The sequence below is a fragment of the Antechinus flavipes genome, chromosome 2 (genome assembly GCF_016432865.1).
Source record: "Antechinus flavipes isolate AdamAnt ecotype Samford, QLD, Australia chromosome 2, AdamAnt_v2, whole genome shotgun sequence".
Classification (NCBI taxonomy): domain Eukaryota; kingdom Metazoa; phylum Chordata; class Mammalia; order Dasyuromorphia; family Dasyuridae; genus Antechinus; species Antechinus flavipes.
Window position 1 is genome coordinate 131,724,841 of NC_067399.1, and position 25,308 is coordinate 131,750,148.

A 25,308-nucleotide genomic window follows, 5' to 3' on the forward strand; every position below is an offset into this window, starting at 1 on the left:
TAATCACAAAAGTAAGCTTGATTACAGTTCTCAGCCCTCGGTAATAAACACACACACACACACACACACACACACACACACACACACACACACACACATTTTTGGCAAGATAAAATTTTTCCTATTGAAGATTAGAGACAACAATGTAGTGGTACAGTGATTTAAGAGTACCAGCTCTGCTACTTATTGCCCCTGTGACTTTAGTAGGCAAATTACTAAATTTTTCTGGATCTCAGTTTTCCTTATCAATAAAATGATATGATTGGAACTGATGATCTCCACACTTCCCAAATCTGGATCTATGAGTCTATTAGTTGGGTCATGAAATTATAATTTAGGATCAGTAAATGTTTGATTTGTATACCTATTTTATATACCTATATACTCACGTCATATTAAAAATTTCTTGGGTGAAAAGGGATTGTGAGTGGAAAAAATTTAAGAAGCCCTGGTATAGAATAAGGAAGACCTAAGCTCAAATTCTTCCTCTGATGATCTACTATGTGACCCTACAAGATAATTAATCTTTTAAAATCTCAAAGGCTCTAAGTTACACAGCGGCTGCATATCTGTATTCATAGAAGAAATTTCCTAACCAGGACTACCCAACACCAGGGGAATCACAGATCTGGTAGAAAATAAAGTATATTAACCAAAATAAAAAAGATCACTTCTGTGCAAAAAAGAAAATTATTTATTTTCTATAAAATTCTAAGAGAGATTAACAAGTCTAATGAGTTAAAACTTTCAAATATACCTAATTAATAAAGGAAAGTTAAGTGTCACTTGACATTAAAAACTGTCCTGGGGAATTAGCATTCATTGATTCCTAAATTATTTACTCTTTACAAATATTATGTGGTATAACAAATGCATAGTATGGTATAGCACAGTAGCTGGATGTCCCCATAAAATAGCCAACTGAAAATGGTTTAATTCATTAAGCTACCTAGATGATGATGCACTGCTTGAGTTAATAAAAGGGTAAATATTAGTTCTTGGTATTTTTAGACTTAAATAGCTAAGAATTGAGAAAGCTTGTAGTACTAGACCTTAATTAGTACCACATTTGCTGTCTTGACCATGTTCCATAAAGCTTTGATGATGGACCAAAACAATACGATGAAACAGTATCAAGTACTGAAAACAAATTTACTAATCTTGTCTTCCAAATGAAAATTTTATAATCACAGGGCTCTAGATAAAAGGTAATTTAATATCTGAAGGGTTATTGGATAAATAAGGACTTAAGTTGATTCTGTATTGTCCTAGAGGAAAGAACTTAGACCAATTAATATAAGGCAGAAGATTTCAGTTCAACATAGTACATAAGACTTTTATAAAACTCTGGCTTGACCTATTCTGGAATCTCAAGTTTCATGAGGCAAAGTTCCTCTTATAGGATGGGACAGAATCTAGATGGTAATGTGTCAGATATTACAAAAGGGATGCTTGCAAAAAATGTAAGGTTAGTCTGAATGATCTCTATGGTTACATCCAATTCAAAGAGATGATTTTTAAAAGACAAATATACCAGTAGCATCAACTGAGAAAGAAAAATAACCATGTTAGTGCTCACCTCTTGCACAAACGAAACAAAAGCCTACATTTACAGTAGAGGAAGAATGACTGCTCCTCTTGGAATGGTTACTACAGATGAGAATGTAGGACGACACAAATAGACTTCCTGCAGCTATGCAGCCATCTCCTGAATGATAGGCAATTGGGCACCTTAAACATCTCATCATGCGACCTGCTTAAAAAGAAATACAAACAAGAAAAATTTTTTAAGATCACCTGGATAATAAAGCTCCTGTAAAGTGAAATTTACATAGTCTATCAAAATAACTGATTTTGATCTTGAAGCATACTGATTAATTCTGTGACACATGCACAGCACAAGTAGCTCCAACATAAACAATTCAAATATAGATAAACTAAGAAGAGAAGGGAAACTCTGAAAAGAAGCTGAGGATTTAAACATAAAAGTAGACACTGGAATAAACAGCCAAGTTTTGGCTGTTCTGACATATTTTTGTTTTACTGAATTTTTTAAAAACATGTCTTTAGAATGTTATGACAACTTTGATAACAAAAATATGTTCTAGAATCTGTGATGAAACTAAAATTTTTTACAGATATAAAAGGGTCATAAAAGTTTGCTTGTTGCTCTATGATTTAGTAAAAGGGCAGGTGAAGAGAGGAATTACTAGGAATGCACTTTTCCCGAGGCCTGAATGTAATTACTGCTTAGGCAAAGGGAATGGACAAAGTCTTTACTAATTATCCTATGAAAATTGTTGTTATGCCTGCTTTTGAAACTGAAAATACAGCCTACAGAATGAAAGAAAACTGAAAATGATCAACAAGGAACAATTCTTTGGGAAAGGGACTTTCTAACTTAACCTATATATAAGAAGGTCATAGGGCTGGAGTAAAGTAATAATCACTTCATCTGAATTAGTTTTTATGTTCCTCATGAGACAAAGGAAGACTCTTTCTGCAAAAAGCCCACTCCTAGCTGAATTTTATTGTGTAACCCACAGGGTAGGAGCTACAGGTAGAAATTAAGCCTAAGCCAAAGGATATCCCTAGTTTACTATGGCTACAGCTATGTGGCAAGAAGTAGTTATTATTAATGGCCAAACTTGGCAGGGGACTTTTAGGCTTCTGTTATTAGTATTTACAACAAAAAAGGAAGTTCTATAGGCATCTTGAATGATAGGAGGATGAGAGGATATTCTCTATTCAAAAGTGTTATCAGTAGAGGCCAGTAGGCTCAATAAAAACTTCTGGGCTCCACCTCATCCCTTTCCTTTCTCTATATTATTCTCCTCACTCTTCAATTCATTCCAGTTGGCTTGCTTGCTGCTGCTCACAGATGACATTCCATTTAATACTTCCAAGCCTATGACCTGGTTATTCCTTATGTCTAGAATACTTCATCCTTACCTTTAATTCCTTCATTTAATTTAATACCCTTACTTCCTTCAAGACATAATTCAAACATAACTTTGATATGAATTCTCTAATGAAGTTCCAAATTCCTAGTCCCTCCTCTCAAAATTACCTTGTGCTTACCTTGTATATACTTATATGGATACATGTTTATCTCTCATGATAGAATAGTCCCTTGAAATTAAGACTATTTCAATTTTGTCTCTCTATCCCCAATGCTTGGCACAGTACATAGTGCTTAAAAAGTATTTAATAAATGTTATTTGATTAAGCAAAATAAGCAGGACTTGTAAGAGCACAAGAGGACTTTCCAAAATATAAACCCTATACCCCAAATATAACCTACGTCTCTGGCCCACAGATAACAGAGAGTTATATAAAGAGATTTGTAGTGAACTCATTTATAGAATTTGTGTTCACAGGTTCTTGTTCCCATTAACTTTGCTTCACCTTTGCTTGCTTTGTGGATATCTTTCTCCATGGAACAAGTAGAGCAGCAGTGTTGAGGACAGCGGAATCCTCTAGACTCAAAGACAGCAGTAGCAAATTTGCGAATACAGGCCTCATGGTAAAATTTACCACAAGCAGTAACAGAACAGCGTTTCACATCTTTACCAGGAACCTTACAAGAGAAGCAAGTATGCTGCCCTAGAAAATACCCAAAAAACCAAGATTGTTATATTCCATTTAAATAAATAATATTACAAAGAAAGGGCTATATGTTTAAAAAGCAAGTATTTCCACATATCTGTGGATGCTCATAATAACAGTATTTTATGGACTTGGATCATAATGAATTCTCTAGAAAAATCCTGTACTACTAATTCCTTCTAGTTGTGCAGTGGTTGTTTTCTAGCATGAATACTTGATAGTGTTTTCTGCAAAGAAGGCAAGAGAGAAAACCTGAGTTTTTTTAAACCTTTTTGTTATCAACCAGTTCATTAACATTCTTTCTTCTGTTCCAATGAATACATACCCTTGTAAGAGTCAACTGCAAAACCAATCCAACAGAGATACATACCAAAACTTCCCAATACTTACCAAAATAAACTACCACATAACAATCTTGAGATATGACTGAAGAAGGAAAAAATGTGAGTAGGGGATATGCTTACTATACTAATCTTTCCAGTTTCAAAATGAACACTCCTACTCTCATATCTTTGCCCATGTATTCCCCTATATCTGGAATAAACTTCCTATCCTGACACTGCCTAGCCTATTGAAAGTTTCATCCTTCAAAACTCAGATTGGATATCTGGCTTCTCTATAAAAATTCCCCTGAAACACTTCTTCCTTCCCCAGCTCACCAACTCCTCAACTTATCTATAATCTTTTCAAATTTCTTACTGATCTCTACCTAAATGTCATCTCTGTCCCCAATATATTCTCCTTTATACTATGGTTATTTGCATGTATTTTCTTTTTGATTATCTTATAAAATCTTTTAAAAGAGAGCATAAAATGTATCATATTTATCTATCTAGCCTATATATCTAGCAGAGCACCTTATATATAGATGCTTAATGTCTTTATCGTTTATAATGAATTTTTGGTCTCCACTTAGTTCTGTTGCATTCACTTGTACTGATGATTAACTTTGTATAAGATGCAAAGGTGGGGGGACGAGGGGGGGGGGAGGAAGAGGAAGAAAGGTGAAGGGATGGGGAATGTGATTCAATAGGCCACACCATCTACGGTGTTGATGAACTTTTTGGATTATAGGTCTTATCATCTATCCTGTCACTGGGCCTTTTATCTGCACTGCAGCTGGAACCATTATTATGTATTTTTAAAAAAATTCCACAAACTTATTACAAATGAAAATCTTCCCTAAAATCACCACTGAATGAAATGTTTTTTCTTGTCTTCTTTGTCGATAAAATCATCATTGCATATTTCAGAGGATATGTTGTCTCAAGATCATAGTTAAGCTCTTTGAAAACACATACTGTTCATGTTTTTCTATGTCACTATTGTTAAGCAGTTGTTGACACATATTAAAGTTCTAAATAAATATTTTTTCATTTGTTTAACCTTTTTTTAAGGTACAGGATGAATTAAAGGATAAATCAGGGGAGTGTTAGGGAATCATATAGTTGTTGGGAGTTCCTTTTGCCATTCTGTGGAAAACAGGTGCTAAATCACAGTAGTTAGGAGAGTACTTGCTGGATGCAAGGAGTAATTATTAATGATTAGATGTCAACTGGGGAGTACTTGGGGACTTGTATTTTGTCTTATGCTATTTAATATATTATCAATAACTTATATAAAGTCCATCTTGGGTGAGCAAGTGGAAGCTTTCCCTCTGTTTGAGAAGGGCAACTAGAGAATTTACCTCATTATTTTCCAACCATCTGACTTCCTCAATTCCATGATATCCAGAAACTCATCATTCTGCAAAATGAAGTCATCCTGCCAATTGTTCCCCCATACCAGTTTGCTTTTTAGCATCTTTTAATGTGTTGTCATCTTTGATTAGATTGTAAGCTCCAAAAATTGCAGGTTTCTCATATGTAATTCTAACTACTTGATCATGACTTTCTAGGAATTTTATCAGTACTAAGTTTTTGCAATCTACAGTGAATGATGTTGTACAGTTTCTGCCATTTCCTTGCCAAGTTTGCATAAATCAATAAGCCATGATTTCAAAGTAAGGAGGCTTTTTTAGCTGTAGGCATCACTGACTTGCTATACTGTCACTCTCATGAACCCATTCATTTGTATAAGGAAATCTACTTGACTAAATCATTTAATTAATGCTGGTGACATTCTTGTTCAAAAGTCTGAGTATTGCCTGTGAAGGGCCTTTAGATTCCATTCTTAGATCTTGGTGATTTCACAAGCTTAATTCCTGAATAAACCAATATGAATTACCATTCAAAAAAAAAGAAAGTATACTGTTTTCCTGATTCTCAAAAAGGGGCTGTTTGAGTTCTTTCTTTGTATTATCAATACTTAACACAGTGCCTGACATATAACAGGACTTTAATAAATGTTTACTGAATGGTGAGGAATTTTTTTGGAGAACTATGAACCAGAGTCACATAGGTTAGGCAAGCACAAATGAGATCTGTAATGTGCATTGTTCGTGGGAGTTCTTGAATAGATGAGATCATAAAGGTAGAAAGTGTTGAGGAGAAAAAAAATGTGAGAATGGATGACTGTAAAATAATGGAATGAATCAAATAATTAATTCAAAAGAGATAAATCAACTTCATGATAACATGATAGAGAAGTTGATGCTATAAGTTTGGGAAATTAACAGGTTGTTTTTGTGGATTTTCAATGAGCTAGCAGTGCGTACAACATCTGAGAAAGTTCAAGTGATCTTTGAATACATTAAAGGATAAATAAAGTCCATGAGTAAGTATCAATATCCCAATACAGTCTGTCCTAATAAGGTATGTGGATTACTGTGGCTCAGGCTGGGGAGGTATATTTTGGGAAATATAGTGACAAGCTGGGATATGTCTAGAAGGCAGCAACCAGAATGGTTTAAAAGGACTGCATTTCATGCCATGAGAGGATCAATTTAAACAGAGCAGTTTCTGAACATAAAGATGAGAAAACTGGGCATGAAGGGTGGGTGGGGAGGGTTTGAGAAGAAGTGGACATGATAACAGTTAGAAGAATTAGATGTTCATGCATCCAGAAGGAAATACTAGAACAATGGATTGGGAACAGGTAAACTAAAAAGGGCAAAATTTTATTGTAACAATTAGGACTCTCTAAAAGTGCCATGGGAGGCTGTAGGCTCCCTCCTAACCAGAATTAATGGTTTGACAAGGACTTTATAAAGGAGATTTTTGTTTTGGTTGGCCTCTGAAGTTTCTTCCATTCCTGAGGTTTTCTAATTCTCTTTAAGTCCATGTTAGAAGAGGATATGCAAAGGTTAGGATCACCTATTAAAATGAGTTTTGAGAATCAGGAAAACAGTATACTTTCTTTTTTTTTGAATGGTAATTCATATTGGTTTATTCAGGAATTAAGCTTGTGAAATCACCAAGATCTAAGAATGGAATCTAAAGGCCCTTCACAGGCAATACTCAGACTTTTGAACAAGAATGTCACCAGCATTAATTAAATGATTTAGTCAAGTAGATTTCCTTATACAAATGAATGGGTTCATGAGAGTGACAGTATAGCAAGTCAGTGATGCCTACAGCTAAAAAAGCCTCCTTACTTTGAAATCATGGCTTATTGATTTATGCAAACTTGGCAAGGAAATGGCAGAAACTGTACAACATCATTCACTGTAGATTGCAAAAACTTAGTACTGATAAAATTCCTAGAAAGTCATGATCAAGTAGTTAGAATTACATATGAGAAACCTGCAATTTTTCAAGAAGTTGCATATGATAATGATTGTATTATGAATCTAAGACTATAGTGATATAACAAATACATATAACCTCTAATCCAAGTAAGATATAAAGCCCTCACAATATAGACTTAGCAGATGAAATCAAGATCATATGAGAGAAAGCGTACTCATAGAGTACTAAAATTTAAAATTGCATTGTCTTTTGGGACTATAAACCACCTATGTTGTTCTGTCAGCTACCAGAACTGTTCCTAAATGCACTTTCAATGAGACCAGAAAGGGTAAGATGAAAACAATATATTTTCAAAACTTCCATAGCATAAATAAAAAGAACAAGAAAGTGAAAGTGAACTCTTTGTAACTATAATCATCAAGTTTGCTCCAGAAAAGAGTTGAAAAAAGATACCTTCTTTCCTCCTTAGAGGTGGGAGATTATGGATACAGAATGAGGCATATATTGCCAGATACAAGGGTTAATAGGACTGATCTTGCCGAATGAGGGGTGTTTTGCTAGTTATGAAAGGGCAGGATATATTTGGAAACAAAAGTGATATAATACAAAAATGTCAATAAAATCATTATCTAAAAAATCATAAGATTAAGTCATGTATATTTTATCTTCCTACCATTCTATAAATTTTCGAAGTTAAGTTAATCTTGTTTGTAATCCCACACAGCACTAAGCATCCAATAGTTGTGTGTGTGTGTGTGTGTGTGTGTGTGTATACATACACGTACACAGGTGTGCGTATAGGTCTAGATATATGATCATGATTTTTTAAACATGTATTAATAAAAAATCCTGAGAACTCATTCAATCTCCACTTTCCTATACTAATATATCATATTTAAAAGAATCAAGAAGTTGAGGTAAATGTTAAGTAGAATTTGGAGAATGTAAATTGCTCCCCTCAACCCCCAAATTTCAAGAATGCAGAAATGTATTCAAGGTGAATTTCTTCCTTTTCTTTGGACAGTTATTTACAAGAAGTTAGGGGTGTAACCAAGCTGAGTAAAAAATACTTTGGTTTTTTTTATTTATTTCTACTAAGCAAGGATATCATCATCACCTTATCTGTGAACTCTTCATCCAGCAATTCTATTTACAAGGCCTAAATTTATCTCATATTACTCCAATGTTAGTAAGAATAACAAAACTTACTTGTTACAACCTCTGTCCTGCAAATTTAGCATGTTAGATATCAAGAAAATTGACAATGCAATACATTAAAGAGAAATGTAGTCACTGAGATTCAATGTGTTGATATTTTTTCTTTGTCATGTCAGGAGGGATGCTACAAATATACCACCAATAAGGCTGGCAGATGTCAGGAAAAAATATTATGATTTTCTATCCTTCCTTTCACCACAAAAATAAACTTACCAGTTTTACATTCGGTACAGAGGAACCTTCCATTAGGGAGAGATGAAAGTCCCAGGCAATCTAGATGAAAGTGTTTACAGCATTCCCCCTCACAAACAACCAGAGAGTCACCATAACTTTCACAAATCTAGAATATAATAAACAGAAACAATTTTCTCAACCAATGATTTGTAGGAAATTTTTGCTACTTGGTGAGAACTTTTACTTCCAACAGGTCATTTTGAGAATTAACAGACTGTGTGACAGAATCTCAGAATACTGAAACAAATTTTCTTTCCAACATACCAAGCTGCTTCTTAAAACCCCCAAATTTAAACAACACCTGATTCCTTCCTATATCCTGTTCCTTTCATCTTGATTTCCTATCTCCTAAACCATTAATAAAGAGTAGCTACAAAAGGCAGAAGTATATAATAAGAAACATTATTTGGGCTGGTTAGAGAAAACCAATGTAGGTGATAACCTGTTTAAATGTCATTAAGTAAAAATATGGAGATTTTAAAGGGATATATCTTCATTCCACATTCTGAGGGGTAAACAAAATGATTATGTCAAGTAACATGGAAACAGACTATCTTCTGGTAATGCTCCCAAAAATCCTTTTCTTGAAATTTATTTGCTGCCAAGCAACTATGTGAACATGACGTAAAAATAGAAAGGAGATCCAACAAAGAAAGGCAGTAAAGCAGATCATAAATTCAACTTCAAGAATTTATCCTGAAATCATGGCCTTTGATATAAGCTGCTTAAACTTAGATTTATAACAATTATAATACATTTTTATTTACCAATTTTTTTTTTTCAGAAAACATGTATCATACCAAAGAAGGGGAAAACAAGTGCCAACCATTTCATCAGCTTCAAAATGATTCGATCATATAAGGAGTTTTCCTCTCCAATCAATTATTATATAAAATCTAGATCTAGATATAGATATATTAAAGAAATGGTTGTAGGCTAACCATCCTACCTGACATACAGTATCTTTCTTATTGTTCCCAGTTCCTCTTCTTGATAGGCTCGAGTCCACTGACTGCACATCAGAGGCATCAGCATCAGCAGCAGCTGAAGGACTATCTAATTGCTTTCCAAAGCTTACCTAAAAGAAAAATATGGCATATCTATAAATAAGAAGTCCATCCTCCAGTCAGAAGCTCTGGGGGAAAAAAATCTATTGAGCTTTACATAATAGGTGCTCTTGAAAACTTTGGCTAAGCCTGTGAATCTGGTCATCCAATCTCTGGATACAGGGGCCTTACAAAGAACCAGAGATGCTTTTTAACTTATGTTCTCTTTTTAGCTAAGAGATTGGTACAAGTTGTGCACCTCCCCTTACTCTTACAACAAAAATTAGGGTTTGTAGTTAGTCATTTCTAGCTTTTCAATAATCCCCACAAAATCTTGAGGATTGTTTGGGCCACTATAACATCCATTACTTGCAGTCTTGACATTGCCGTTCTTCTGTTAAGCACAGTTCAGAACAGGACTGCCACCCAAAATTTTAAGAATACTTACTTGCAAATCATTAAGTCCTCTAGAATCGGAGTCAGATGTGTCTCTGTACGTTGAACTAGTCATTTCTACATCAGTTGAGGCGCGACTCCTTTTCTTTAGAGGTTTACAGGAATCTGAAATCTCGCTGGCACCTTAACACAACACACTGAAATTAATCCTAAAATATTGTTTAAGTTTTTCTTTGCTGTGGGAGAATATTTTTTTCCCCAAACTCATCTTTAGTGTGAAAAAGCACAGCTCTCTTTGTAATGCTGAAGTCATGAATCAGAACTCCACAAGCTTCTGATCTGCCTGGTATAAAAGGATTTAATTACAATTGCACATTAAGACATTTCAATTCAGTGCTCCTGAACTAAGGCTAGTTTCATCCAAGTGCCCAAGTTCCATTCTGAAAACCAATTCTATCAAAATTGCAGGACGGCTGATAGATTTGGAACAATCTAAAGAACGATTCAATTTGGCGGGGGAAAGACATAAAACCCAACACATTGTGCAGCTTACAAATATGTTTGTAGAGACATCTCCATCTTGTTTTTATTAGGGATGTGACAAATCTTTGATTTGTATTCGATTCGTACACGGATAGTGCCATTTTCCCCCAATTTTTGTATTCAGCTTAATATTGCCCCCCAAACAAATTTTAAATGTTCAGGTAATTGTTCATCTGAGCCTTTCTTGGTGATATGGCATTTATTCTGACCATTAACAAGCGCTGCAGCACCTCCCTGCATATCATGCCATCTAAATGGCATGTTGCCGAGGGCTGTGAATGGAGAGTCAGTATGAAAATGTGGCCAAATCACGAAGAGTTGGAAGAAAGAGGCCTCTGTGGAATTTATGCAAGAAGGAATGAGTATGAAAAAAGCAGAGAAATAGTGTGGAACTTTTTTTTTTTAACTGTATATAATACAAATCCAGCCAAAACGAGAGTGCAAAAACAAAAAAAAAACCCAACCAAACAAACAAAAAGATAAACACAAAAAAGTACCCCTACAAAGCAACACTTCTCATGGCCTAATGCTACAAAAAAACAGCCACGATGAAACATGTGTAGGTCAGGCACAATGAGTACCAAGGAACCAAGGAGAGGGTTATTACTTAAACCCAAGATTTACGTTTTGTTTTTCCCCCAACATTTCCATACAACAAATACACATCTAAATCAGCCCAGCAAAGTATGGAAGGAAGTGTGCAGTCCAGAAGAGACCATGGAGAAACAAGTCTCCTGAGGCCATGAAGATCCGTTAACAGGTTGGGTGAGGTGGAGCACTTGATACACAGCCATATTCTGTGATGGAGGATGTGGGCCATGTTAGACTGCTCAGATTACTGGAACCTTGTTATTAATCCCACTCTATAAATGTTTCCACTCAAACAGTATTTCCTGACATCTATAAATGAGGGTGCCTGCCAGGATAAACGCTGATAAAAAACAAAAAACAGAAACAAAAACTGCACAATATATTTCCTTCATTTGCTGGTGTGTGGACCCAGAGTACCACCACAGAACATTTCCTTGGCCTAATACATCAGTGGATTAAAAAGGACTTTTAACAGAGGAACAACAGTGCTGTACTGAGAAGCTTTCGAAGGGAAACACATAGGTACCGCCATTTCCGATGAGTTTCTGAAAATGCTAGAAAAATGGCAGACCACCAAAGACAGCTGCCATGCTGTTCTCCATGATAACGGCACTAACATTAAAAAAAAAAAAAAAAAAAAAAAAAAAGCTTTTAATGATTGTAATGTATACAGTTTGGGCTGTTTGGCACAAACCCTGAAGATGTGCATTAATAATGCTTTATTTAAAAAAAAAAAACACCCCAAAAACAAAAACAACAGTCCATGTCGAAATTGATCAGTATAAAGTTATACGTTGGCTTGTATGCTGGACCCATGATTTAAGCTGTACCCATCCAGCTCTGGCGAAAAATCACTTGAATGTTAAAGCAGTCATTTAGAGTCTTGTAGAAGAAACCAGTCAGAAGAATGCCAATAATGATGATGGTGAAATCAAAATTGAAAACAAAGAAAACTGTTTATCAAGCCGCTGTCAAAGAAATCTTGCATGGAGACTACAAGTCTGGAGTTTCTGGGATGAAATTGTACAGGAATCTCAGTCCACAGTTTCCTCAACCGCTGCGGAGACGGAGCTGTCACTGTATCTGACAGAGCCCTGCACTCCCCGGTCCGCCGACCCTGTGGAATGGTGGAAACACAACGCAATCAGGCCTCCTAATCTCGCAGCGATCGCGATGTCTTTTCTTGGAGCTCCGCCAAGCAGTGTTCCCTCCGAGAGGCTGTTCAGTTCTGCTGAGGATCTCCACGGAGACCATCGCTGCAGACTTCTCCCAGAGAATGCAGAGAGGCTGGTGTTTTTTTAAATGCAATTTGCCCAGAGTAAACTACAAGTATTAAATGCAGTTTGAATGATCTCACCAAAAAAAAATACTAAAAACTAATCATGCTACAAATTTGTACTAAAATCAAATTGTTAGCTTAAGATATATAAATTTAAGGTTATAAAAATTTAAAGCATATCTCAAATATATTTGCATATGGTCATCTAATAGTGGCCATAAATAAGTTACGAATAATTTTAATTTTTAAAAAGGATTTTATAGCACCGTAAAAGTAAAATGTGGTAAGATTTTTCAATCTGGTTGTCTCATCTGATTTGTCATAGTCCATGTTTGACGAACATTAATAGCTACTATTCGGTATTCAGTCGAATACCAAAAAAGTGGATTCGTCACATCCCTAGTTATAAGCCAATGAAACCCCAGAATCATGGAGAAAAGGTGAAAATTGGATCAAATCTGCATAGTGTTCTCCAATTTATCATAATAAACAAGACTTTTCATGTGGAGGTACAGATTAGATCATAATGATAAAGTCACACACACACTGGGAAGGGAAAGGGTACTGTAATTCCACACAAATTGACTGAAGAGCAACAACAATGAAATACAAAGACAGACAAAAGTACAAGGAGTACAAATAAGTAATTCTTTCAAAACTGATTTAAATCAGGGAAATTCAAAGTAACATTACAGTGTAAAACTCACCTTTCTGTAATCCTGTCTTCACTGTAGTCTGTGGAACTGTTTCAACCTGTTTAGACAGGAAAACAAGGAATTAATAAAGAAATTTTTATCTTTTGATTAACAAAAGGAAAAATAACACTTTCACCAATCTAAGTTATGATGAGTGGTTAGTGTATCTGAAATCGGAAGTCAGTCCCATCTTCAGGGCAAGCTCTCTGTCCCAGGGTGGGGGGGGGCGGGGTTTAATTCCTAGCTGCCTATGCTGAATACCAAGTGACAACACACAGCCACATGCTCTCTATCGAAGTCCTTTTCCCACCATTCCCTTGGTGTATGAAGACAATAAGAATACTTTCCTTGGTGTCCAGGAGGCAAGAGAGGGGTTGTTTCTGCAACCGGCCCCGATGTTGCTATAAACCCCCCCCGCCCCAAATACGTTAGGATAAATTTTTACTTACTATGATACTCAGGTTAATGTAACTCACGCCACTTTAAGACCCTTCCGCGCCTGCACTCACAGCTAAGTTGCTGGGAATCAGGACCCTCTCTGTAGAGAGTGCTACAGGGCTCCATACAGCTGGAAGCTCAATACTTTTGCTGCTAGTACAAACTTAAGAAAATAAGTTTGTGATATTGCAAAAGCACTTTCTTGAGTGTCTTATGAACAGTGTTCTTGATCCTACATTAGGAGAGCGAGATTAGAAGTTATTCTGCCAATGTATATGTAAAACACGTGATAATTTGGTGATTGAACCGTCAGAATTAAAGGAGGGAAGCTGTTTGGGGAGTTCCTGTTTTGGGCTAAGGATTGCAGTTTATGTTTCCTTAAGATGTGTTAAGTATGCATGTTGAAACACGTTTTGTAAATATTTAAGGATTGTTCTAAATTCTTTTTAAAAAAATTTTATTTTTTTACAACAGGTAAAAAAACATACAACAGAAGCGCTTTTATAGGATACAATTAGTAATACAAATATAAAATCTTCTAAACAATCACTGGTATTGTTCTACTACTAACTATAACACAGTGGCATTAACATTTTGTTTGTCCCATTATTTGTATTCATTCTGCTTATAATTTTAAACTGACTGGTCACAGACTGAATTTGGGAACCAGTTGCAAGATTACAACTTTATTTTGGTAATAAATACTGTAGATTTGCAAGAGCTTAGAAAGATTTTTTGGAATATAATTTCCTAGGTATGAAGTTCTGTATGATAAGTGTGTAATTGGTTAGTGCATCACGAAGTTTTAGTTACATACTTTCTGGGAAAAATTGTTTCATATGCTCAATGATAGCATAAAGCACCCACACTGTCACTTTCATTCAAGTTAAGAAGTTTAAAAATACAAAAGGAATCACTTAAAACAAGAAAATCAACACTCAACATCAAGTGGTTAAAAAAACACAAAGCTCATCTGAATTAGTTCCATTTAGAATGCCTTCTATCAAGACAAATATCAAAATGGATACCTTTTTTATTTAGAAAAAGAAAAACCTTTTTATTTTCACTGGGCATCTAAGAAAAAGCAGCAACAGTTTCCAGAAACTTCCTTGAAAAAGTAATTAAACACTTAATGTATATAACCTGATAAGATTATATATACCTCATAAAATTAGTTTAATCACCTCCCTTAGATCAGAATGATTTTTTTGTTTTGTTTTTAAATAATAAAGTATTATTTATTTGACACCCCAATTACAGGTGAGTGCTGTTCCACTGAAGGAAAAAAACATTCCAAAAAATCTGTTTTGCCAACAAAAAAATCAGATTACCTATGATTATTTGACTCTTAAATATAACTCTTATAGTTAAATTAATTTGATTTGTTTTAAAAATAAAAACATAATACAAACCAGCAGCTTAAACCAAAAATCAAAAAGAAAAAAAAATGGAAGGAACTCAATGGAGGTTCCACCAAACAAAAATCACTGAAAACATGAAATCATTTTGCTCATAACAGAAATTTTAAAGTAAATGTGTCAGGTTCATTCAAGCGTCTTACACCATAGGTTTCCCATTTCCTGAAGCCTGACTGGTTCTGTGAAAGTGCCTGAAGCAGGATCACAGGAATGGCTGCCTTAGCAATGGGCACTGGCACTAACCAGCATGTAACATGAACAATAGTCTAGAAAGGAAACCCAAGGGGGGAGAAGTTTTTTTGTTTTTTTGTTTTTAAAGAAAGAAAAAAAGAAAAGAAAAGACAGAAAGAAAAAAGAAGGGGAAGATACTAATATAAGCCACAACATTTACAAATACAATGTTTTAACTCTCTACATGTAGGAAGCCAACCTGCTCCTTTTTGATCTTCTTCTTTGGCACAACCTCAGTGGATTTCTCAGATTCAGAACGAGTTCTAATTGATCTTCTCTGTTGCTTCTTTTCTGTGGAACCTAAAAGATATTTAAAACAAAACAAAAGAATTAAAGAGTCCTCAAAATCTAAAACTATAATTAGCTGTTTCTTGAGTTCCATATTCACCTTCCTGCCTCCATGTATTTATGTTGTTGTTTTTATTTTCCTGAGGCAATTGGGATTAAGGGACTTACCCAGAATCACACAGCTAGGAAGTACTAAGTGCCTGAAGCCAAATTTGAACTCTGATCCGCTTGACTTCAGAGTTGGTGATCTATCCATCTAGCTGCCCTAGCCTCCATGTATTTAAATAAAACTACTCTCATATTGGAAATCAATCCCTTCTTTTCTCTATCTTTTTGAACCCCTATCTCTCTTTAAAGCTCTGTTCCACTGTTTTAACCATGAAACCTCTCCACATCTTCCCAGATGTTATAAATGCTTTTTTTCCCCCTCTTCAAATTATCCCATATATTTACTTAGTTGGATACATTTTTTATGACAGCAGTTAGATGGCATAAACATATATGTAATATAGTTGTTTTTAATCATTTGGAAAGTATTAAGAACTCTGATCAACCAACCATGACTCCAGAGGATGGATTATAAAGCTTGCTATCACCTATCAATAGATGGGTAATGGATCTAAGATGTAGAATGACACAAACATGGCAAACGTGTAGATCTGTTTTGATTGATTATTTTTATACTAATTTATTGCAAAGATTGTGTTTTTCCCCTTTAACTGGAGAGGAAGCATTGAAAAAGGAAGAGAGAACTAAAAATAGTCTGTCTCTACCATCCCTAACCCTTTGTATGAAATAAAGGACAAGTGAGATAAACACAAACAAGCAGTATGACTCTATAAGTAATGTATTGAATTTATTACATACTTTTTTAAAAAAAGAAAATGTAGATCTTTCGTCACAAAATGAACTTCCTTTTACTACTACTTTGGCTAGATTATTAAACAGAGAGATTAAATTCTCCACATATTATGTCTCTCTCAAACCCTCAAACCTTTTAAAATATCTCAGGAATGATGCCTACCTAAGGCAATTTGGAGAAAAAGAGGCAGAGACAAAGTCTGGAAACAGCTATCTCCTATATGGTTCTTCAGCTAGACAGAGACCCTTTCGGGAGAATCTCTTTTAAGATTTTGACTCTCCTCAACCTAAAAGTTGGATTAAAAAAGGTGACAAGATGAACAAAAAAGAAGAGAAACTTCTACAAGTAACCTAAGCTGGAGAATGGATCAGAGCCACAGGACTGCATCAGATGTATCAAGAGGAAGAGAGACTTTTTTCCTTTGTCTTTTATCTGTAAGGTCCACCTATCAAAGGGGACTGCCCTCTTTGATTTTGTCAATGTTATCAAAGGGGATTTGTCTCCTTGATTTTTATAATGTCTCCCCTCATAAGTCCCAAGAAATCCTTGATAAAATCTTTGATCTAAAAGAGATAGTCAAATGACCATTCTTTTTAATAATCTATTGACCTTGTTAATAAAATGATTAAACTGCCCCAAAACTTTCCAGATTAGTCCACATACCCAAACTACTAGTTCATTTCATTAAGGTTTTGATCTCTTGCTAACTTTTTTGGACACTTGTTTATTAAGTAAGCTTAAAAAAAAATTAGTTAATATGCCTCCAATACTTATAAATAAATGGTAGTTTCCTATGAAAAAAAAAGGAAAATGTAAATACAAGAGATGTGTTTTCACACAACCTTCGTTTTTCTGTTCTACTGTATTGACAGAAATGTTCTTATTTTTGAATGATTATTAAATTCAGATTAGGAAAAATATAGTTAAAATTTTAAGTCTTATCATTTAGTGAATTATAAACTGAATAAGAAGAGATGTATCGTATGATAAATCAATCATTTATTTAGTACATATGTACAAAGTATGGTGCTACTGATGAGGGGAGCCCTAAAATGCTTCCTCTTTCTGACTTCTGGATGAGCTATAAGGTAAAGGACTCACCCGAGGGAAACAGGATAAACAGTTTCATTCATTGATAACACTCACTACTGATTAAGCTTCCCATTAAATTACAGATCAGCCTAGAGACATTCATTTAATTCTAAGATTCTCTATTCTAATCCCAGCTCAAGCCACCCAGCCTCCATCAAGAGCAAACCCCAGCTTGTAACCAAGGCCTCAATTATAAAATGAGCCAACTTGGGGCTCAGTCCTTGCAGAGGACCTAATATGCCAAGGAATCTCTCTCCCTGGCATAGCAGCAACCCTCTGGCCGCTGAAATGATATTCTCTTTTAACGTTACCCTCTATCTTCCTCAACTATTTCCTTAACAAGACTTTATACCTCTCTGTTGGGACTTCTCTACTGGAGACTTTACTTCTTTGTCAAGAATCCTCCACTAGAAACTTTACTTCTCTGTCAAACCTTGCCACTAAGGAATTCAGTCTTTCTATTCATGCATAGCAAAGGCTGACTTCCCAATGCCAATAATAAACTTCTTTTAGTCTAACCTTTCAGGTTCATAATTTATGAAGGATCTCTGCGCCTCCAGAAGGGGTTCTCACAACTCCCTATCCTGCGCCGAATTGCAGGGGGAATCTAGGAGAGCCCAGCCTCTTCATTTGGTTCCTTGAACCCCAAACCTGCCACTAACTTCATCATTTAACTCCCTGACCACCAAGAACCCTAACCTCATCATTTGGTTCCCTAACCGGGAACCCTGAAATCTAGACCTCATCACTACTGATATTAAATAATGCTAACTTTCCTTCTGTGTAATGTTTTGTGGATAATATAAGTATAAAATTTCAAAAACATTAGAAATTATTGAGACTTCTAAGTTAAAAAGCACGTTTTAGGGACTACGGAGACTTTAGATTAAAAAGCATATATAAATTTAAGTAAACCTCATATAGGAAAATTTTTTAAAGTAAACCGGAGGAACTATGTGTTATGGTGGATAGAATGCCTGGAATCAGAAAAAGTCCCAAGTTCAAATTCTGTTCCAAACACTTACTAGTTGTTTAAACCTGGAAAAAGCTACCTGTCTACCTCAGATTCCTCAACTGTACATGGGGACAGGATCACAGCAAAAATCAAATGAGATAAATTTATAAAGCCCTTAGGCACAGTGTCTGACACATAGCAGATATAATATATTATATAGTAAAATGCTTATTCCTTTCCCTTTGGAAGTACAAACTAAGAACAGAGAACACACTTTTAAAAACCCTGAAAAATTACCCCTGGAAAGATTTTATTTTGTAATCCTTTGGAGAAGTTATGCCTCCACTGCAGTACTCCCAACTTTTAGTTCAAAGACCATTTCATTAGCATGTATAAAGCTCAAATACCCTACTGGTTCCCCATTTGCTCTTAGTGGGAAGGGAAAAAAAATACTTTATTTCCTCTTAAAGGGAATCCCTTTTGACACACTACAGACTGATCCTTACCTCTATCTTTTTTTTTTTTTTTTTTTTTTGGAGGGGGTAGGGGGTGGGGAAGGGGAAGAAGGGGAAGTTTAGAGTAGGAAAGCACCAGAGTCACTTCCTTACTGTCTCTCTCCAAGTTTCCCCTCTCCTGGTTTCCTATATCCTCTTGACTATAGGACCATAGCTTAAGTGATGTTAAGATCTCCTTTTGTTTTTCAATCCTAGGTGGCAATTACTATTGTATAATTATTTTGTATACAGGTATATTTTGTCCTCAAGCAGTGAACGACCAGCAGGTTCTTCCTTCTCCCTCAATTCCCTAAACACCATATTTTGATTTTTCCCCTCTTGTCTTGGGTATCAACTTCATCTAGATGAAGTATAATCTATCTTTACATTCCTGACCAGCCAGTGATCTGATCTGTGAAGAACAGATTTTTTCAGAACTTCCTTAAGCGTTATCTGCACTCAGAGGGAGATAGTAGAGACTGAGTGTCGATAACAACATAGTATTTTCTTTCTTCTTTTTTTTTTAATTGTTTGCTTAACATTTTGTTTTCTTTCTAATTTTTTTCTTTTTTTGACCTGATTTTTTTTTTTTATGCAGCATGATAATTGTGGGAAAATGTATAGAAGAATTGCATATGTTTAATATATATATATGATTACTTGCCATTTAGGGAAGGGGAGTGGAAAGGAGGAGAAAAAATTTGGAATACAAGCTTTTGCCAAAGTGAATGTTGAAAATATTATGTATATGTTTTGAAAATAAAAAGCTTTTATTAAAAAAAGGATCTCTTTTTTAGTGTTCCTACTGACAATTATCTACTTAAGACAAAAAGAATGGTGAAAAATAAATATTCCTTTCTCTTTATTCAGTTCAACCTGTTTTTTTTTGTTTGTTTGTTTGGTTTTTTTTGGAGGGGAGAACAGGGACCTCAGATAAAAATGATTCTTTCATCAGGAATAGATTAAAGTTTGCATTTCCTCATTACTCAAATATACAAATATCACTTAAGGATTAGCTGTTAATATTCCAGAAGAGAAGAACAAATAACTCTAGACTTTGAAAATAGCTTTGGAAACCATGACTCGAATAAACAAACACTAATACAATTCATAATACAAAGTGGCAACGTAATATTTTTATGTGTGCAATCAGTATACTGGGGAAATAAAAAGAAAAGGTTGAGGGTCTTTTCTTAGGATATTTGAGAAAACACGAACTTAGAGACTACAACTAAGAGGAAATATTTTTTTCTAATACTTCAATCAAGAGATTGTAGTAAAGTAGCAAGGAGCTTTGGAGAATAAGACATGAATTACAGTATCTACTGACAGGACAAAACAAAACAAGATAAACAGCTAAAACTAAAACCCACATATGTGTCATGTTGAAAATACCTATTTTAAAATGAAAGTCCTAATTTTGATAATAAAAAATCAAGTGACAATAACTCTGTTTCTAATTGAATAAGAAATAAGCTGACTGATCTTTTCCTGGTTACAATCACAATATTAGGCTTTTGAAATATCTAACCTTTAACAAAATGAAAAAATAATGAATTTAAGTAAAAATCTCAATGGGGAAAGGAAGGAGGACAAAACAACCTTTAGTTGAAAATAAAGTTTTTATTCAGGCTGAGGTCAAAAACTGATCTGACTGTACTCTGATAAAAGCTGATTAAAGGTTTCAAGTAAGGATCTCAATCTTGATTTCTATTTTTAATTATGATAAGCAGTCAACAGATTAATATAAGTTGAAGTGTCCTTAGCAGAGAAAGATAAGACTTGGATCTATGATTTCACTGGTATAGAGAATTGCCCAATAAAGAAATTTATTTTATTCCTAAAAATCATAGCTTCCTAAATAAAAAAGATATTGAAACCCAAACAATCAAAATTTATATAAATATAATGATGGTGAGTATTATGATAGCCTTTGACATTTACATAGTACTTCCTATGTGTTAAAGGAAGCTAAATGGCTCAGAGCCTAAAGTCAGGAAGGCCCGCCAAATCTGGGTTCAGAACACTTATTACCTGTGTGACCTTGAGCAAGTCATCTAAACTCTGCCTGGATCTGGGCAGCTAAGTAGCTTGAATAGAATGGAACAATGAATCTGGAGTCAGGAAGACCAGAGTTCAAATTTGATCTTAACCAATAATTAGCTGTATAACCACAGGCAAGTCATGTAACCCTGTGTGACAATTTTCTCATCTATAAAATGAGCAAAAGGAAAAGGCAAACTAAGTCAGTATCTTTGTCAAGAAAACCCCATAGACAGCATAGGCATGCTATTGTCCATAAAGTCACCAAGAGTTGGGCACAAACGAATAATTGAACAATGTGAAAGACACTGTGAAAAGCACTTTACAATTATCTCATTTGATGCTCACACCAAATATTTTCATTTTATTTATTATCCTTTACAAATATTCTCTCGTTTTAAAATGGAAATAACAACAACTAACATTTATATGCCAGGCAGTGGGCTAAACACTTAACACCTATGATCTCATTTGGTTCTCTTAACCACCCTAGGTGATAGGTGCTATTATTATCCCCATTTTATGGATGAGGAAAATAATGCAAACAAAAGTTAAATGATTTGCCCAGTGGCATATAGCTAGTAAGTGTCTGAAGCTAGGGTTGAACTTGGGTTTTCCTGACGCCAAATCCAATGCTCTATCTCCTGTGCCATCTAGGTGCCTCAATTTAAATGATAACATTAATAATTCTGAAAATGTCATGTAATATTAATATGTCCAATTATAGACAATTAACTTGAAATCTACTATTTTCATTCAAACATTACTAGTTCATTCATTATTGGGCTACTGTAAAAATAATCTGAAATGATACAAATTATAAAATTTCACTCTGAGTTCAATTTATTTATATTGTAAAATAATCTTGTAATACCTAAAGTACCTACCCACACACGGAGGTAGTCCTAAGGATCATGAGAGAGCATTCGATAGCGTCTAGAAAATGCTTTAAGGTTTATCAGGTACTTTACATACACAATCTCATCATCTGGTCCTAAATAACATTCCATAATCTTTGATGTACAGTACTTTGTAATTTTCAAGGTGTTCTGTAAATTCTGGCTATGAGTTACAGCTGGAAATATCCAAAGAAAAATTTTTTTTCTCTATGTTTAAATGGATTGCACATATTTAAGCTATATCAGACTGCTTGCTGTCTTGGGCAGGGAGGGAGAAAAATTTTGAAGTCAAAATCTTACAAAAATGAATGTTGAAAACTATATTTTCAAAAATATATCACTGAAAAATACCACTGAAAAGAAAAATTTTTTTTCCTTTTTCAGGAAACAAAGCTTACCTCTCTTATAATCTTATTTTCATGCCTATTTCTAGTTCCTGTATTAATGAAAGGTTTATCATTTAAAATTATCCTCTATTAATATGTTCCTTCCTGTCCACAGAAGTGATATTCATGTCAAAAACTTCCTTGAATCAACTACTACTGAATCTAGGTTGAGTCAAGCCAATTTCAATCCTTTGAGAAATAACATAAACATCAATTTTGCTATCCCATCTCTTTCTAGTAACCCTTTCTCCCACCCCAAAATTATATATATAGAACACTTCCCTAATTAATAACCTAAAGAAATAAGTTCTAAATACAAGCTGTGCTGATGTTTTATTTTATAAATTGAGCATGCCAATTTAAGAATAGAAGCAATCTACAAGGCAGACACTAAAAAAGTTATTTGGGACAGTCCAAGAATATTTCAATTTAATTCAACCAATATTTATGGAATGTCTATTTCATATGTCAGGAATCTTGCATATAATAGCAATAATACTAACCAACCTCAAGTATACTCTCCATCCATTTATACCTACCTGTCGACCCAGATGTTGTTTCAGGAGATGATACATTCTGAGTTGCTTTTTCATTTCTCTGGTTTGGTGTAGAAATGATAAGTTTGTCTTGTCCCCTGACACTTATTTCCGTTTTGTTACCAACTCCCTTTAAAATAAGCCAGATTAAAAACTAGATGATTACCAGGCAAAAGCGATCAATTATAAATATATTTTAGAATAATTATAATCATCGTTTCATAATACTATGCCATCCCTCATTCTAAGTATCTTATTAACTCATTAATATAAAGTTAGTAAGAGATACTGACTACATTATTTCATGGCTCAGGCAGAGAGAGAAGAAAAACACTAACAAAGACAAATAAAATGTCTTTGAATTTAGATGCTCTCCCCTTACATTAAATTAAAATGAGAAGAGCTCCAGTCACTTTCATCTATTAAATACCAACATGGGAAATACAAAAGACTTACTCAGAACAAAATAGCTTTCTTATGGTTGTCACCAAACAATTCTCATAGCTACCAACAGATAAAGTTGATGAGTATTTGAGTATTTCCAAGTTGTGGACAGAGAGCATATTTGTAAAGGTAAGTCTTATTTTAAGAAAACTTGATACTTGAAATTCCTAACAAATCATAAATTAAAAGGTGACCCTTTTATTGAAAGTTTCCTTAAAAAAAGATTTTATTTCAATTTCTTTTAATTGATAAATATAAGTTAAAGTCATATAAAACCGTTAAAAAAGGAATCTACTGTACAGAAGTACAATTATATCTAGGTAGTCCTGTAAAATAACAAAAGAATTTATTTAAAATACATATCTATGCATTATTGCAAAATCTGTTTATCAATTCAGACATAGGCTTGGATCATACATTTTGAGGGAAATTAATTGTTTTAAGGCTAGAGGATGGCAACTACCAATCAATTCAGACTAGCCAATTAGTGAAGATACATGAGGATATGGGTTGCATGAAGGCTCCTTCTTGTGTATCACTTACACTTTAGCAACTATAGAGTTGACAATTCTAGAATAAACACAGTACAAAAACTTCTTGGAAATACTTCTACTTATTGTGAACTACAGTAAATGAATATTTCTTGTACTTCTCTGACCCAAAGAAGCCAATCAAACTGACTAAATAATTTGTGAATGGTTGATCAAAATCAAAGACCTAATAATGGTATTAAAGTGGCTTTAAAATAATTTTTTATTCCTATAATTAGCAATACATGATTTAATAATAATGATCCTATATAACTATTATGATATCCATAAAAGGTCACAAAACAAGCAAAGGATTTAGCTTCTTTCATAACTGTAGAGAGCTAAGCTCTTTCTCAGCCACAAATCTCAACATTAATTTGTTGCATATGGGAATACTGAAAAAGGAAAAAACAAAACAAGCTCTTCCCCCAAGGAAATTCTAATCTTTTGCCTAAATTTCTTTAAGCCTAGATAGACCAAGCTGCATTTTCAATGTCTATAAGCCAAACAAACAAAAAGATCAAACAAACTACAAACAAAAGCAAAAACTAGACTTTGAGAGAATACCTTTGTTGAATACACAAACTGATCGATGAATTTCCCATCTCCCGCAGCATTCTGAAGAGCAAATACTTGTTCAATTTTCACAACTGGAGACATATTGCACTTCTGCAGATCCAGGCTGCCTTTGTGCATTGTAATGGAAGCTGGTAAAGATTTCCTTGCGGCTGCTGTTTTCCATGCTATTTTAACAGGGGGTGGCTCTTCCTCTTCCACACTTGTATGGCGTCTCTGGCTGTGTCTCCGGATCTCAGTACTTGACAGTGAAGAAGCTGCCTCCCCTGCATTGCTCTGTTCTGGCTGAGTGTTCAGCACTGTTTTAGGTCTCCGGTTCTTTTTCACTTCTGTTTTGGAGGCAGCACTCTTTTTTGCTTGAGATAAAACTTCCTCAGGCTGTTTGTCAACATAGATGAAAGTATATTGTTCTATTCTTTCTTCTCGGGTCATCTTCAATGCTTTTTCTGCATGGGCAATGCCAATATCCCACTGGGCCCTCTCCCGCTGAGGTCGGGGTTTCCGAATCTTTAAAAAAGAAATAGGCATACTGAATCAGTCGGTCATATCTTAGGTGCTCCAAAACTGGTTATACATTTTAAAAGCATACAAGTTATTCTCAGGTAACAAAAACAGAATCCTCTATAGTCTTTTTAGATAACTGAGCTAAAAACTAATTAAATGGCGCGCACACACGTAACAATGAAAAAGAAAAATGAGGACAACGACTTTAGGTGGCTAGATGAATATCAAAAAAGGAAATCAAGTTCTTCCCACCCCCCACCCCCACCTTAAAGGATAGAATTATACTTCTCTTACTGAATGAAGAAAGGAATTAGGACAAAGTAACAAAAGATCTTTATTCTTTATTAGCAGCAGTATTTATTAAGAATCTAT

The 25,308-nt window shown here is 34.6% G+C and overlaps 1 protein-coding gene across 2 annotated transcripts in view; it reads right to left on the minus strand.

Annotated features, from left to right (window-relative positions):
• The window catches only part of NSD3 (nuclear receptor binding SET domain protein 3), a 138,728-nt gene that overhangs the window by 27,013 nt on the left and 86,407 nt on the right, over positions 1–25,308 (minus strand). The window contains exons 6-14 of one of the 2 annotated variants that reach the window (XM_051975533.1): positions 24,424–24,939; positions 22,886–23,012; positions 15,527–15,627; positions 13,253–13,298; positions 10,185–10,315; positions 9,640–9,768; positions 8,670–8,796; positions 3,409–3,606; positions 1,580–1,753 (exon numbers count right to left, since the gene is read on the minus strand). In XM_051975533.1, coding sequence (XP_051831493.1) covers positions 1,580–1,753; positions 3,409–3,606; positions 8,670–8,796; positions 9,640–9,768; positions 10,185–10,315; positions 13,253–13,298; positions 15,527–15,627; positions 22,886–23,012; positions 24,424–24,939 — 1,549 coding nt within the window. Of the gene's footprint in view, positions 1–1,579; positions 1,754–3,408; positions 3,607–8,669; positions 8,797–9,639; positions 9,769–10,184; positions 10,316–10,688; positions 12,384–13,252; positions 13,299–15,526; positions 15,628–22,885; positions 23,013–24,423; positions 24,940–25,308 lie in introns of those variants that run through there. The other variant, XM_051975532.1, reaches the window with a different exon arrangement.